Here is a 14617-nt window from a genome sequence, read left to right as displayed (position 1 = left end):
TATTTAACCTCTATGCTTCAGTTTCCTCATCAATAACATAGTTATACTAATACCATCTCCATCATAACAGTTCTTAGGATCAACTATTAATTTATGTATTTTAAACAGTACCTGATTCAGAGAAATGCTACGTAAATCTGCTACCATACAAAATTTTCACATTTAACAAAACTAACTTATTTTTAAGAGAAAAAGAAAATGAAAACACAGAAGTTATGACATGAATAAATATAATCAGTTTATAGGCTTAGTATCTTCTTTCCTTCCTAAAGTCTGACTTGGAAAAATTAATTCAAAAAGAAACTTTAGTTATTATTTTGTCTTTTTTTCTTTTGTTTTTATTTTTCTATTTTTTTTAGTTAATATTTTGTACACTAGAACTACACTGTACCCTTAGCATCATTTTCAGAACCTATAACATTAGACTAGGAAATTTTTTACATTATTATTGCTCATAATTTTGACTTTCTAATTTTAATTTTTATTTATTCAGAAAATAAAATGACCATGTTAATAAGTAAACAAAATGCTAACCGGATAATTCCCAAAAAAGTTAAATTCATACTTTTAAGATACCATAAAATCCACATCCAGATTAAGTTCATAAACTACAGGGTAGGGCAAAAAGTAGGTTTACAGTTATTCTTATGGAAAATACTGTTACTACAAGAATAAACTTTCACGTACTCACAACTATAAACCTACTTTTGCCCTACTCTGTATCTGGGGCACCCTATAAAAAACAAGGCCTTCTAAATTTCTGTATCTTGTTTGAATAACTCATTTGTACCTGCCTCTGATCAAACCATATTTGCAAAAGACTTTTACATGCATCGTCTCATTTAATCCTTACAATAACAATCCTGACAGAGAAGTATTTTTTCATCACCACAATAAAGTACAACCAAAGTTCAGTGATCTCAACGATCGTAAAATCACCAGAGATAAGGCAGAACTGGGAGCGAAACACAATTCTTAATGACCACAAAACTCATACTTTGTCATCTAGACTACCACTCCCTTCAATAAGAAATCAAGACAACAACATTCCTTATTAAGTGCCAAAGATGGGAGGAAAATAATGATGATTCACACTTTAGTTTTATTAACATACGAAGTAAGCATCCATTCATAACAAAATTAGCTAAAAAAAATTTACCAAATTTCTATTTACTCAATAAAGATTAAATGAACACAGACTGCTTCACATAATATTTTTCTTTTTAAAAAAAAGTCATCAAAAATTTAATATGTTAAGGAAATCAGTTAATCATGTGAACATATTACAAATTAAGTTACTATTTGTTTATGTAATATTGATGGTGCTGTGTTAAATGTATTCCATATACTACCGCCTATGAAATAGGTACTGTGAAACCTTCACAGTACCCTTGTGAAACAGAAACTATTTTTAGCTCTATTTATAAACAAGAAAAGTAAGACAGAGAAAGGTTAAATAACTGATCTAAGTTCACAATGCTACCAAGTAATAGCTCTACCAATTAAATTCAGGCAAGGCTCACTCCAGAACCCCAGCCTAATCACTATACTACTCTACTGCTGTATCCACATTTAAGTCATTTACCCTAAAATCTTAGCTCATTATGACTGAAATTTTCTTTATAGATTTGTATCAGCAACATGGCCTACTAAAAATACTTCAAAAGGAATTTACCTGTCTCTGACTTTAAAATTTCCCCAAAATACATATATACACAGAACATTAAAAAGTTTTTATATATATACAAAAGAACCACTCCCCATTTCCTTACCAATTCCTTTCTCCTCCCAAAAAGCACCTGAAGGTTTCTACTGGTAAACAGGGTAGCTATGGTGTAAAGTATTGTATCATTAGTCATTTGGGAACATGCTGGCAAACACTCTTGCCAGAAAATCTGCTGAATGTCTCCTACAAGCAATTCACATCTCTAAACACAAAAACTTCACAATGATGTGTATAAAAAGCACAAGTTGTCAGATTCACCATAATGGTAATTCAGGGACTTCTAGATGTGGTAATCTGTACCCTAAAAGCTTTTTTTTTTTTCATTTATAACATCTCCTTAAGAGTAAATATAGGTAAATATAGTAGTTACCTATAAAATGTCTTACGCAGGTTTCTTCAAATGAGTTCTATTATTCTTTCCGCTGATCATACCATACTTTGAAAGAGAGTCTGATTTCCTATGATTTTACTTTCCTAACTCACAGGCTCTGGCCATTTTCCATCATAGCAACTAGAGGAAATTCACGGAGAAGCATTTGTAGGTATTTGTATCCACACAAAAATTTAATCAAGATTTGTTTCTCAGCTAAAGCAGCCCTAAAAATTTTGCTTAAATGAACAAAATTCCTAGCTCTAAAAAGTTAATAATTGAAATAAGTCTATAACTTATACGCTAGCTCTAAATGGGATTTGGAAGAATTTACAGTCAGAAATCAAGCCAGGCCACAAAGACTTCTTCCACTGAAGATTTATTTCTCCAAGTAAAACACTGGATAATGCAAAGTGGCCAACTCCCATATATACTTGGTGTTTTCACATTAGATTTAAAAGTCAACTGGCTAGAACTTCATGCTAGTGTAAGAACCAGTCACTTTTAATACTTACTGTCACATCTAACTGCAAACAGCAGGAGTACAACTATATGCTGGGAGTCATGGACTAGGTGAATGAATGTTTGAACAAACTAGTAAAAATCCTTATTACAACCAGAGGCAGATGAAGAAGGCTAACTTGTGATTTGCTAATGAATTGTACATTAACCTTAATACTATATAATAAAGAGGTAATATGCAAATTAACCCTCATGCCCTCACAAGATGGCTGCCTACGCCCAGGTCGGCAGGGGGGTAAGGGACGACCAAATGACTGACCAAGCCAGCAGGGGGGTTAGTGAGGGACGACCTAATGGTAATTATTTCCATTTATACCTAATATAAATCAAACTGCAGGAATACCAATCAATCATTTTATATAAATGTGTTCTTAAAATTTCTAACAAATGTTTTCTCATCTATGCCATTAACTTAGGATAAAATTTCCATAACCAATAATAAATTATATGTAAATGCTTACTTTATATATATATTGTTTATACATATATATTGACATATATCTTACATATATATTTTTTATTAAGTTACCTCAGCCCACTGTTAAAGAGTATAAATAAAAGCAGTACATAATTTCAAAAGAATTTATGAGAAATGAACTTTAAAAGATCCTTCAGATACCAAAACTATGGTTGCAAGAAATCATGAAAAGGGCATAAATTTTATGGCAATTCAGATAATTCTCACTTTGATAATTCAGAACTAAATTATCTATAACTGGTCAGTTAGATAAATTTTCTTGGTACCCTAAAACCCATTATTCATTTGTTTGTATTTAAATGTTCCAATCACATTTTCATCAAATAAATGTATAATAAACATTACTTACATGTCATAGCCACCAAATTAATTTTCAAGGAAAAATAACCTGATTACATTTGGGCCAAATTTTTTGGCATCTTTCTTCCTGTTTTTAGAATTTTCTTCAATATGCCATAATAAATTTCTTTTGAAACTTAATCTCTTCAACATGGGAATCTGACATTATGTTGCTAATAATTACTGGGGGAAATTTTTTCCTAAATTTGAAAATCAAACTCTGAAGTTTCAGATAAATGACTACCTTAATCCTTTTCCCTGAAATCACATATACAGTGAACAGGCATGTCATCAGAAAGGCAAACAGAATAAAGCAATAAGACAATAGTAAACTAAAACTAGTACTAGTTTTGGAGGATGGAAAAGAGCTAGAAGGATCACTGATGTAGTAGAAATAAAGGAAACCTAATTGCCATCAAGTGGTGATACAGTATAAAAACCCAAAACCTTGAAAAGGCTCACACATTGGTCTCATCTTATGTATCAAATCCTAAAGTAGGCACTCTGAGGACGGACGTAAACATGAAAAATAGTTCAGTTTACTTGTGGAGTGGTAGGGAATATCAGATATTTTCCCTATTCTCCCTGCTTAGAGGATTGCCCCTTCTTTATCCTGACAGAAGGAAAATGTGATTAAAAATCACTAGTGATAGAGGCCTACTGAATATCTGTTATCTTTACACTTCCCTAAACTGTCATCCTGGGAATTTCCCTTGTTTGTATTTGCTGTGTACCTTCTACAGGCAAGGCACTGTTCTTGTTTTTGGTGGTAAGGCAATGTATAAGACTGATTTGATCACTGCCTCTGTAGGGTTTATGGGGTAGCAGTTAAAACATGCGTTTTCCTTAATCAAGAGTATGAAAAAGACAAACAAAGAGTTCTCTAGATACTAAATATGTTATGATTTGAGAGAATAAAAGCCTTTGTCTAAAGTTTTACATACTTTTTTACTTGGGCTTTCTTTTTCTGTGATCATGCTTTTGATCTACTAGTGGCTATAAGACACCAATTTAGGCCCACTGGTGGCATTCAAAATAAAGAGTTGTCTCCCTCAAAATAATTTACATTTTAATTGGGAAAAATATTTCATCTCAAAAAAAAAAATATGGCTTTAGAGGCAGTGAAGGAATTCCCCCAAAACAAAGGTAGCTTCCAAGATCCTTTTCAATGCTTGTGAGAAACAGGGTTCTGAATTCCTTCTTGCCCTTCACACTACCCATACTTTTCCTAATTATAATGATTGGCAATCAATTCTAATCAGTTACAAAGAAAAGAGGGGAGCAGAAAGTACAATCTCAAAATTGCTATCTAAGCTTCTGGAAGATTATTCCTATTAATGCTGCCATTTTGGGTAAATTTTAATAGAGAAAACTTATTCAATGTTATGTAAATGGCCCTGCTTATAAACAATGACAAGTTTTGATTATATAATAATGTAAAAATATTCATGATGCACACAGAAGGACAAAGAAATTAAGGTGGTAAAAAACAAGTTTGCTCTAATCAAATTTTTCTATAATATACAGGTGTTGGCAAAAGTAGATTTATAGCTGTTCATATGGAAAAAGACATGCAGGTTCTGATTATTAAAATAGCTTTATTCAAAAGAATGTCACAATGCACTTAGGTACAATTTCATAAGTGCTCAAATAAATAATTTAAAAATACAAGAATAAACTCTGTTTTGCATACTCACAACTGTAAACCTTCTTTTACCCACCCCTGTATATTATTTCTTATAAAACATGAAAAAAATCAGAATGCTCCTGTAAAATGCTTTCGCAATAAACACTAGTTAAAATACAAAAAACTTTTGAACACCATGATGTACTGTCAAAACAACAACAACATTGCCCTAACTGGTTTGGCTCAGTGGATAGAGCGTCGGCCTGCGGACTGAAGGGTCCCAGGTTCGATTCCGGTCAAGGGCATGTACCTTGGTTGCGGGCACATCCCCAGTAGGGGGTGTGCAGAAGGCAGCTGATCGATGTTTCTCTCTCATCGATGTTTCTAACTCTCTATCCCTCTCCCTTCCTCTCTGTAAAAAAAATCAACAAAATATATTTAAAAAAAAAACAACAACAAAAACTTGTCTTTATTTCCCAAGGAACTGTTCTAACTAAAAACAAAGAGGAAAATTAAATATTTAAAAAGATGGGGAAATAAGACATAGAAGCCAAGAATTACTTTAAAAGCTAATAATGCACAGATCTATGCTTATTAAAAATTAGACCATACCACGCATATGCTGGTTTTGAGGTTTTTGAAGGAGCAGTTAAAGCTGTTTCCGTGCTATTCACTCCTGAATTATTTTCTTTGGTATTCATTGCAATCATTTTTCGTTGTTTCTGAGAAAGTTTGACTCCAGGAGAAATCACTTTGCTAGAAATTAAGTTAAATTAATTAGTTTCACTACCTCTGAGAAAGTTCAATTCTGTAAGAAATAATTTTGCTACAAATTAAACCAATTAACAATTTCTGCTTAACAAAGGTTATAGGTAATTATGTTGCTTTCTCTTTATCTGATGTGGTTTTACTACTACTGGATCAAAATGACCACAAGAATCAACAGTGACAATATCAGTTTATACTATCAATAATCAAGTAATACCTACATATGAGCTTTCCACTTACTAATACACACACTTGCATCAGAACTAGTCCACAATGATCATTTTAAGGGCAAGTTTCTGGCATTTAATACTGTACTTCACAAGAGTTGGACTATTAACCCAACTAAATCTTTAGCACATATTTAAGAAATATGTATTAGAGGCTAAGCTACCTAGGAAAGAGCTTATAATGAACTTTAACATAAAATGAAAAAAAGTAGTAGGAAAAGTTCTGTAGGTCTTTCCAATTCTTTAGTGCAGAACTACAACAAAACATGGACTTTCCTTTTTTTTAAATGATTTTTTTAAACAAACCCCAAATTTGTCTTTGGCGTAGCTCCACATTTTTGTCTGTTTTCTTCAATTTGCATGATGGTTCTGAGATCCATGATAGGAGGGCTAACAGGACTAAAAGACATAAAAGTTACTTTACAATGCATTCATTTTTCCATAAAGTCCTACCTCCAAACTTCACCAAAACTGTAAATTATATATAAGGTTTATAATGAGAGGATAATTTAGGTTGGCTTCATCAGCTGTGGACAACTTCAAAAAAATTTTGAATGAAAGCTAATTTTATACACACATAAATAACTATTTAAATGCATCCAAAATCATAATGGTAAGTAATATAACAAACTCTTAAAGAAAAAAAAAATGCCAAGCAATAGATTCATAACTTATCTGACACCATAATGAGAAAAAAATTCTACAATCTTCAGAAATAGCCAATATATTTTTCTGACTTTACACCAATCTATTCATAAAACATGTTTTAAAAATAGTCTAGCCCAGCCCAGCCAGTGTGGTTCAGTAGTTGAGCATCAACCCATGATCCAGGAGCGCCTAGTCAGGGCACATGCCCATGTTGTAGGCTTGACCCCCAATAGGGAGAATACAGGAGGCAGCCTATTAATGTTTCTTTCTCTTTCCTCTTCTCCCTTTCTCTCTCTGAAACCAATAAAAACATATTTTTAAAAAAATTTAATAAAAGGTAGTCTAATATGTTTACTTAGGCAAAAACATTTGAGACTAACTTCTAAACTATCCTTAGACCATGAAGTAACGTACACTGCGACATAATAATCCATGTTCCAACTGTGCAAAATACAGCATATTTCAAAGTAATTATAGATATTACCCAGATAATATAATTGGTAAGTTAATTGACAGTTTTAGAATATTATAAACCATAGTAGGTATATAAAATGAAGCACAGTTCAATAAATGCTGAAAAAGAATACTGTATTTTAATATCTACTCCTTCAGTTTTAAAAACTGACTTTTCTAAATTTAAAAATATGAATAAAATATAGGTTAAGTTAAAAGCACAGTATTAACATTAAATGAATAGCCTCTAAAAATTAACTGTGATAATACAGTTTGTGAGATCTTAGATAACCCTTAATGTACAAAAAAAAAAAAAAGTAAGCCTACAAATGACAAAATGGTCTTCCTGAGTGGGATTTTTAACTAATGTATATTATCCTCCCCCTACACCAGCCTTGGGCAAACTACGGCCCGCGGGCCGGATCCGGCTGTTCTATCCGGTTCTCTTGCTCTCCCCTCCACTCCTTTACTTTGAATTTATATTAGTTCACACAAACACTCCATCCATGCTTTTGTTCCGGCCCTCCAGTCCAGTTTAAGAACCCATTGTGGCCCTCGAGTCAAAAAGTTTGCCCACCCCTGCCCTACACCCTCACCCCATAAAAAGATGATATCAAGTCACTATTATGTGTGTGATAGTATTTACTAATATTCACTGATGACAATACAAAGGTAATTAAATTGTCTGGAAAAAAGGAGCCTATTTTAACTGGTTAGTAATTTGTATACATTAAGGTAATTTTCTGTGTATTATGTTAGAAATCTATCCAGTGAAACCTCGGTTCTCAAATTAAATTTGTTCCAGAAGGGTGTTCGAGAAGCAATTTGTTTGAAAACAATCATTTTTCCCCATTAGAAATAATGTAAACTGAATTAATCCATTCTAGACCCACAAATGATCCCCCGTCTTAACCTTTCTTTTATACAGTACATGTCTCATGTACTTTTTAATTTTTAAACATTTCTTTTCTTAAATTTATCAAATCACCTTCTACTAGCCTTAAAGGAATCACTTTCAGCGTTCTTTACAGGACTGTCTTTCATGAGGTCAGTTTGTGGCATCTTTGCTTTTTCACATACCATTGCCTCCTGTCACCAGCTACCTGCTTCTAATTTATTTAAATCAACAACAGGTTTTCTAACTCTTCAATTGCCTGTGATTGTTGTTTTATGAGCACTTTCACACCCTAGCAACGTTATAGCATTCTTGATGACCTCTTTATGTTTTAAAATTGTGCTAATCTTCGATTTTGCCACTAACAATAGCTAATCTTCAGATTGTTTCCAGAGAGGTGGTTTTGAGGTTATCAGCAAACTGAAACATTTTTTCTGTGAACAACTTGGTCTAGAAACGAGGTTTGCCTGCATTCATATTTTTAAATATGCTTCATTAAAAATATTCATTTGACTAAAAATGAATTATATTTTTCAGACTATGGCAAAAAAATGAATATCCTACCTGAAAGAGCCAGCAGCCCAACTAGAAGAGCTTGAACTATCAATTCTGTTACTCGGAATGGGCTGTGGAGCAGATATTTTAAGTATTGGTGATTTTTCCCATGGTTTTAAATCTTCTCTGAAATATGTAGGAGGTGTACCATTAACATATGGTTTCTTTTTCCCCTGGGAGTAAAGAAACATTTAAAAAGTGAATAAAAAAAGCCAGCTCCTAGCAGAGCAGCTAATACTGTTGGCACTTAAAGAAATTATATTAAAGAGTAAAATCATCTTTATAATAAAAGCCAAAGTGACCATTAAGGTGGAACAACCAGAATGACCAGTCGCTATGATGCGCAATGACCACCAGGGGGCAGACACTCAACGCAGGAGCTACCCCCTGGTGGTCAGTGCGCTCCCACAGGGGGAGCGCCAGTCAGCCAGAAGCCAGGCTCAGAGCGCAGTGGCGGTGGCAGGAGCCTCTCCTGCCTCTGCTGCAGTGCTAAAGAGCAGCGAGCCAAGCAGTAAGGAGCAGCGAGCAGGCGGGCGGTAAGGAGAGAGGGGGGTCCCACCTGTCGGCTTAGGCCCCCTAAGCCAGCAGGCAGACATTCCCCAAGGGCTCCCAGACTGCGAGAGGGCATAGACCGGGCTGAGCCCCCCCCCCCCCCCGCCCCCAGTGTACGAATTTTGTGCACCAGGCCTCTAGTATGACAATAATCAGCTAGCATTTTTAATTCAGTTCTTCCACAGTTTAGTGCCTTAACCAATTCTCAAAACAAATCAGTGACTATAACCCAATTACTGTGAGCTTTGGGAATAATTTTTAGGAAAACAAGTTTACATATTAAATCCCTGTTTACATGAGAATTAAGCAAAAATGTTAATAAAAGTTATTCAAATAAGATATGAAGCAGTAACTTAAAAATTAAAGTCCATGGCCCTGGCCAGGTGGCTCAGTTAATTGGAACATCTTCCCATACACTAAAAGGTTGAGATTCGATTCCTAGTCAATACACATACCTAGGTTGCAATTTGGTCCCCAGTACAAGAAGAGTGTATGGGAGGCAACTGATTGATGTTTCTCTCTCTCTAAAAATCAATAAAAGAACATATACTCAGGTGAGGATTAAAATAGAAAATTAGCCTGGCCAGCGTGGCTCAGCGGTTGAGCATTGACCTATGAACCAGAAGGTCACAGTTCAATTCCCAGTCAGGGCATATGCCCAGGTTGCAGGCTCGATCCCCACAGTGGGGCATGCAGGAGGCAGCCGATCAATGATTCTCTCTCATCATTGAGGTTTCTATCTCTCACCCTTCCTCTCTTAAGTCAATAAAAATAAAATAAAATGCTATTATAATTTTGTGTTCAGGTGAAGAAAATGAATTACTGCCGCTTAATGTAAATTGTGCTAGATTACGAGAACTCCATTCCAGAGAGTACTGCTTCAGTTAACACTATGGAGAAGAGACTGCAGGATTTAAATATAAGCTTACATTCAAATCATTTTCCTTTGACAATTTTTAGGTGATGCTAACTGACATTACACAAAATAATTTCCAAATAACTTAGCTATAATATATTTTCCAATATGTTTATACAGTGTTCCTATATTTTCATAAAGTGCTCAAAACTGCCATTAAAATCTTTAAAACTAGAAACATTATGCAAATTTGAGAAAACTAACGGCATATATTGTCATTAATTAGGTTTTTGTTATTTTTACTTCAAAACACTATCCTGATTGATTTATATAATAACATATAAAGATAAACTGTCTATACGCCTAAATTTTGAAGTTAAGGAAAGAGTACATTAACAGACAAGTAAAAACAAACCTCAATTTTATCTGAATGAAATGCTGTTGTGAAATCAGGGGACTGTAAATCTCTAGGACTACCCACTCCTGCATAGCTTCCTTCAGAGTCTGATGTCAACAGTTCTGGAAGAGATTCCACAGAATTGGTCTTACCAGACTTTAATAATCCTAAAAAGTAAATTTAAAAAATATATATTACACACAATAAACCAAATAAAGCCAAAACTTCCACTTAACTAGACTTAACATTTAAATTATAGCCACTCTACCAAAATCTTAATAATTCAAGCTAAAAAAAAAAAAAATCTACATTTTACGCAATAGTTCTAATTATATACCAATTATGCAATTATCCCAAGGAAGACAGTTCTCTGGGATATGCTTTAAAAAAGCAATTCAGGTTCCTGGCTGGTTTGGTTCAGTGGACAGCATCGGCTTGCAGACTGAAGGGTCCTGGGTTCAGTTCCAATCAAGGGCACGTACCTCAGTTGTAGACTAGATCCCTGCCCCTGGTCGGGGCATTTGCTGAAAGCAACCAATCAAGTGTCTCTTTCACATGGATGTTTCTCTCCCTCCCTTTCACCCTCTCTAAGAATCAATGGAAAATATCCTCAGGTGAGGATTAACAAAAGAAAGAATGAAAGCAACTCAGAACTTTATTTTTCCAAATAAAAACAAAGACAAACTTCAGTCCCCTGCCCTTTTCCTTTCACAACTACCTCTCTGTACAGAGGTATTTGCACCCTCACAGAGGAGGACTGGCCCCATTCTGTATGGGGGAGCATCGTAGCCTTTCTACCTCTCAGCTAGCCACCAGATTGGCCCAGTAGCCCTGAAGCCAACTATGGTCTGTTTGAGGGTTTTCTTCCGCATTAAAAAAAGAAAAAAATCTGTGGATTAAGAGCTATTTTTAGTTAGCTTATTACCTAAAGGAAGAGCTGTTATGAAATGTATATACCATTTCCTCTCTTAAGCAGGCTAAATACTTGTCTCCCTGCCATACCTGGTATCCAGATTCATTAGCTGGTCAGCATCATAGCAAATATAAACAGAATAAAAAGTAAATTTTGCTTCAGTTCGTATTTCAAATTTAGTACAATCTAAATGAAGTTGCAAAATAACCAAAATAAACACATTATATGGGCTGTAACTAAAAGTTATACAATTGATTTAAAAGCAAATAAAGGATAGCAACTCATATATTCAAATAAGTATTATTCTTTTGGAAGTAAATCACTTTGATCATATATATGCCTTTTTTATGGTAATCACTGCTAAAATAGAGTTCAGAAATAACATTCAAGGTTTTGTTTTTTTAACTACAATATTTTAAATACTTTTCAGGGAGGCAAATTTTTATCTAAGAGAGCATTATTTAATACTGAAATGTTCCTAAAAGTCGATCAGAAATAAATCTAATAAATAAAGAGGATGATTAAAGTAGCCAACAATTGTTTGGGGTAAAAATATATTTTTCACAGAATGTCTTTTGTGTAACTTTAAAGATCAAAGCAAATAAATGTTAAGCCTTTGCACAACTGTCCTTGATAAAATTTGCCTCATACTCAATTTTTTTTCCAGAATAGATGTTTTTGGCCCCCAATTAAATTTAACCTTTCAATCTGCCTTAAAAATCCATCGATAGCTAACCACAGTCTTCAGAATAAAATCTAAATACCTTAATTTGGCATAAAATATGCAATACTCTCCAAAATATGACCCTCTCCAACCCATCTCCTATCTGCACACAACCTATATATATGGCTGGGCCATGCTGAACTATATGCACAAGAAATGTGCAGTTCTTTCTATTGCCTCTAGGCTTGGAAACATATTACCCACTTCTCTTAGTAGGTCCATCTGCCTCCTTTTCTTAACTAACTTCATTCTTCAAGATCCAGCTCAAGTATCACTTTCCAGTCTAAGAGATCCTTCCTGTCTTCTCAGACTAGTTTCTGTGTCCCACAGCAAACTTCAGAGTACTTATCACAACTACTATCACTTTCTGTAACCACCCTAACCCTAAAACAGTTTTTTTTTTTACAATTTTCTATTTCAGTAGCCCCAGCAAATAGCATATATTAGTATTTAGTGCATGTCAAATGAATTAGGTAAAAGAATAGAGACATGAAAGATTAAATCCGGAAATACATCCTAAAACACTTTCCACTAACCTGTAGATGGTAGGCTCTGAATAATATCTGAAAGGTTATAACCTCCAGAACTATCTGAACGTTTACGTGGCTTCTTTTTTGCTTTTGTTTTGGCCTTCTTGAACATACTTTCCCTAGGAAATAGGAAACATAAAAATCACTTTTAAAAAATAAATTAAAATGAAACAAAAGAACTATGCATGTTGAAAAAACACATAAGGCCTGGCCATGACTCTCTCTCCCTCTCCCTTGGTGAAATCAACTTTAAAAAAATAAAAATAAATATTAAAAAAGAAAAACATAAGGATATGCATGCTGGTCACATTTATCTATGTGATCTAGAGCAAATTCCTCAATTTCACTGAACTTCCGTGTGTTACTATTACTTATTCTAACCCTAGCATTTCTGTGAAAGTTAGAAGATGGTATATGAGAAAATTCTTTGAAAAGTAAAATACTGCACATGTTCATATAAAAGCTATTATAAACTATAATCTTGAATGAGAGATATTTGCTGATAACTTTAAAGCATTTAAAGGAATACTTAATTCCCTAAATTAAGTATTATTAATCAGGAAAGGAAAAATAAAATTATCTATGAGGACTACAACTACCTTTCACTAAAAATTACAGATTTCATTCTATAATTTCAAGTTATACAGGTCTGCTATGAATACTATTATTTTGTAAAGGATAACATGTCAATGCTAATAATTTTATTATAATTTTTAATATAATAACATGTCATACATCTACAAACTGCCAAGTATCCCAAATGCTAACAAACTCTAGAAAAGGAATTAAAAAAAAGAAAAGAAAAAGAATATATCAGAACCCAAGAGCAGTTTTCAGTGAGCTACATAGTGGGCTACTACACATACACACGTAATACATTGCATATATGTAGTAAATGACTTGAACAACCAAAGATTTTAAGTCATTTACCAAGTGAACTAATTCTGTTAGCAGTTGATAAGGGAGCCTCAAACATGAATTGGAAATTCTAAGCAGGGCTAGTCAAATGGTAGGCCTAGTAATGGACATTATCTAGAATCTGGAATACTTTGCTGAAGGACTCCCTAATGTTAAGTCATTGTAGGCCACATCTCTTGAACCAGTTAGTTTCTCTATAAATCTAGTCTTCATACCAACGTGGGGCAGGAGCAATCACTTAGTTGAATGGGGTTCAGAAAGAAATCAATGCTCTTTTCCAAATCCAACCACTTGCTCTGATTTTTTCTCTCTCTTGTCTTCTACCTCTAATTCTTACGTCTTTCCAGAATTATGTTTTAGTTTTGTTCTGTTCTGTCATTACTGCTCAGCAACCTCTTTCCAACACCCAAAGCTGTCATCACCTCGTGACTGCTATCTTCCCCTTTCCTGCTCTCTGGGCTTTAGTGCATCATGCTTTTTATTTCTTTAACCTCAGCAGGGCTTGGGAAGGTAGTTAAGATAAATGCTTGAGAAGGTAGTTTAATCTGAAGGCTACAGTCCTTTCATATTTACAGGAAATTTTGTTATATCTGCAAATATAAAGTATTCATTTACTTTGTAGTACACTAAGGCTAAGAATGAGCATAAATGCATGTCTTATGTCAGGTTTCTCAATTTTTTTCTTTCAATGTCAATATGAAAGTGTCCAAGATCTGGAATGGGGAGGGAAGGGGAGAAGAAAAAAAAAAGAAAACAAAGCTTACGAATTATTTTGTTCCATATTTATTTCTTCTTTCAAAAAAGTATCTCCATCTTCTAGTTCCAGGTAGCTAATATCTGGTCCATCCTGATATGGAGTAATGACTCTTTTATCCATTGCTGGAATCTACAGAAAAAAATATGTCACCTTTTAAATACAAAATTTACAAAGATCTCTTTAAAAATTGATATAATATACCATTTGTTTTAATATATAGTGACATTAACTAGAAAAAGTCTAGAATGCCTAATGGCTTTCTAAATTTAAATCAAGGGGTTGATTAAATAAAAGATTATTCCATTAAGGCATGGGGGACAAAAAAAAACCTTGACAGAAAAGTACCCCTTTATTAAAAATAC

The 14617-nt window shown here is 33.9% G+C and overlaps 1 protein-coding gene across 4 annotated transcripts in view; it reads right to left on the bottom strand.

The window, feature by feature from the left end:
* Positions 1 to 14617, bottom strand: part of IBTK (inhibitor of Bruton tyrosine kinase) — an 82855-nt gene that overhangs the window by 18576 nt on the left and 49662 nt on the right. For 2 of the 4 annotated variants that reach the window (XM_080663517.1, XM_080663518.1), the window contains exons 20-25: positions 14263 to 14384; positions 12587 to 12699; positions 10432 to 10580; positions 8618 to 8781; positions 6364 to 6456; positions 5675 to 5818 (exon numbers count right to left, since the gene is read on the bottom strand). In XM_080663517.1, coding sequence (XP_080519643.1) covers positions 5675 to 5818; positions 6364 to 6456; positions 8618 to 8781; positions 10432 to 10580; positions 12587 to 12699; positions 14263 to 14384 — 785 coding nt within the window. The remainder of the gene's footprint in view (positions 1 to 5674; positions 5819 to 6363; positions 6457 to 8617; positions 8782 to 10431; positions 10581 to 12586; positions 12700 to 14262; positions 14385 to 14617) is intronic. The other 2 variants (XM_080663519.1, XM_080663520.1) reach the window with 1 other exon arrangement.

This window comes from Plecotus auritus (assembly GCF_963455305.1).
Source record: "Plecotus auritus genome assembly, chromosome: 4".
NCBI lineage: Eukaryota > Metazoa > Chordata > Mammalia > Chiroptera > Vespertilionidae > Plecotus > Plecotus auritus.
Note: the sequence above shows the minus strand (reverse complement) of the source record. Positions and strands in the feature narration are given on the sequence as shown.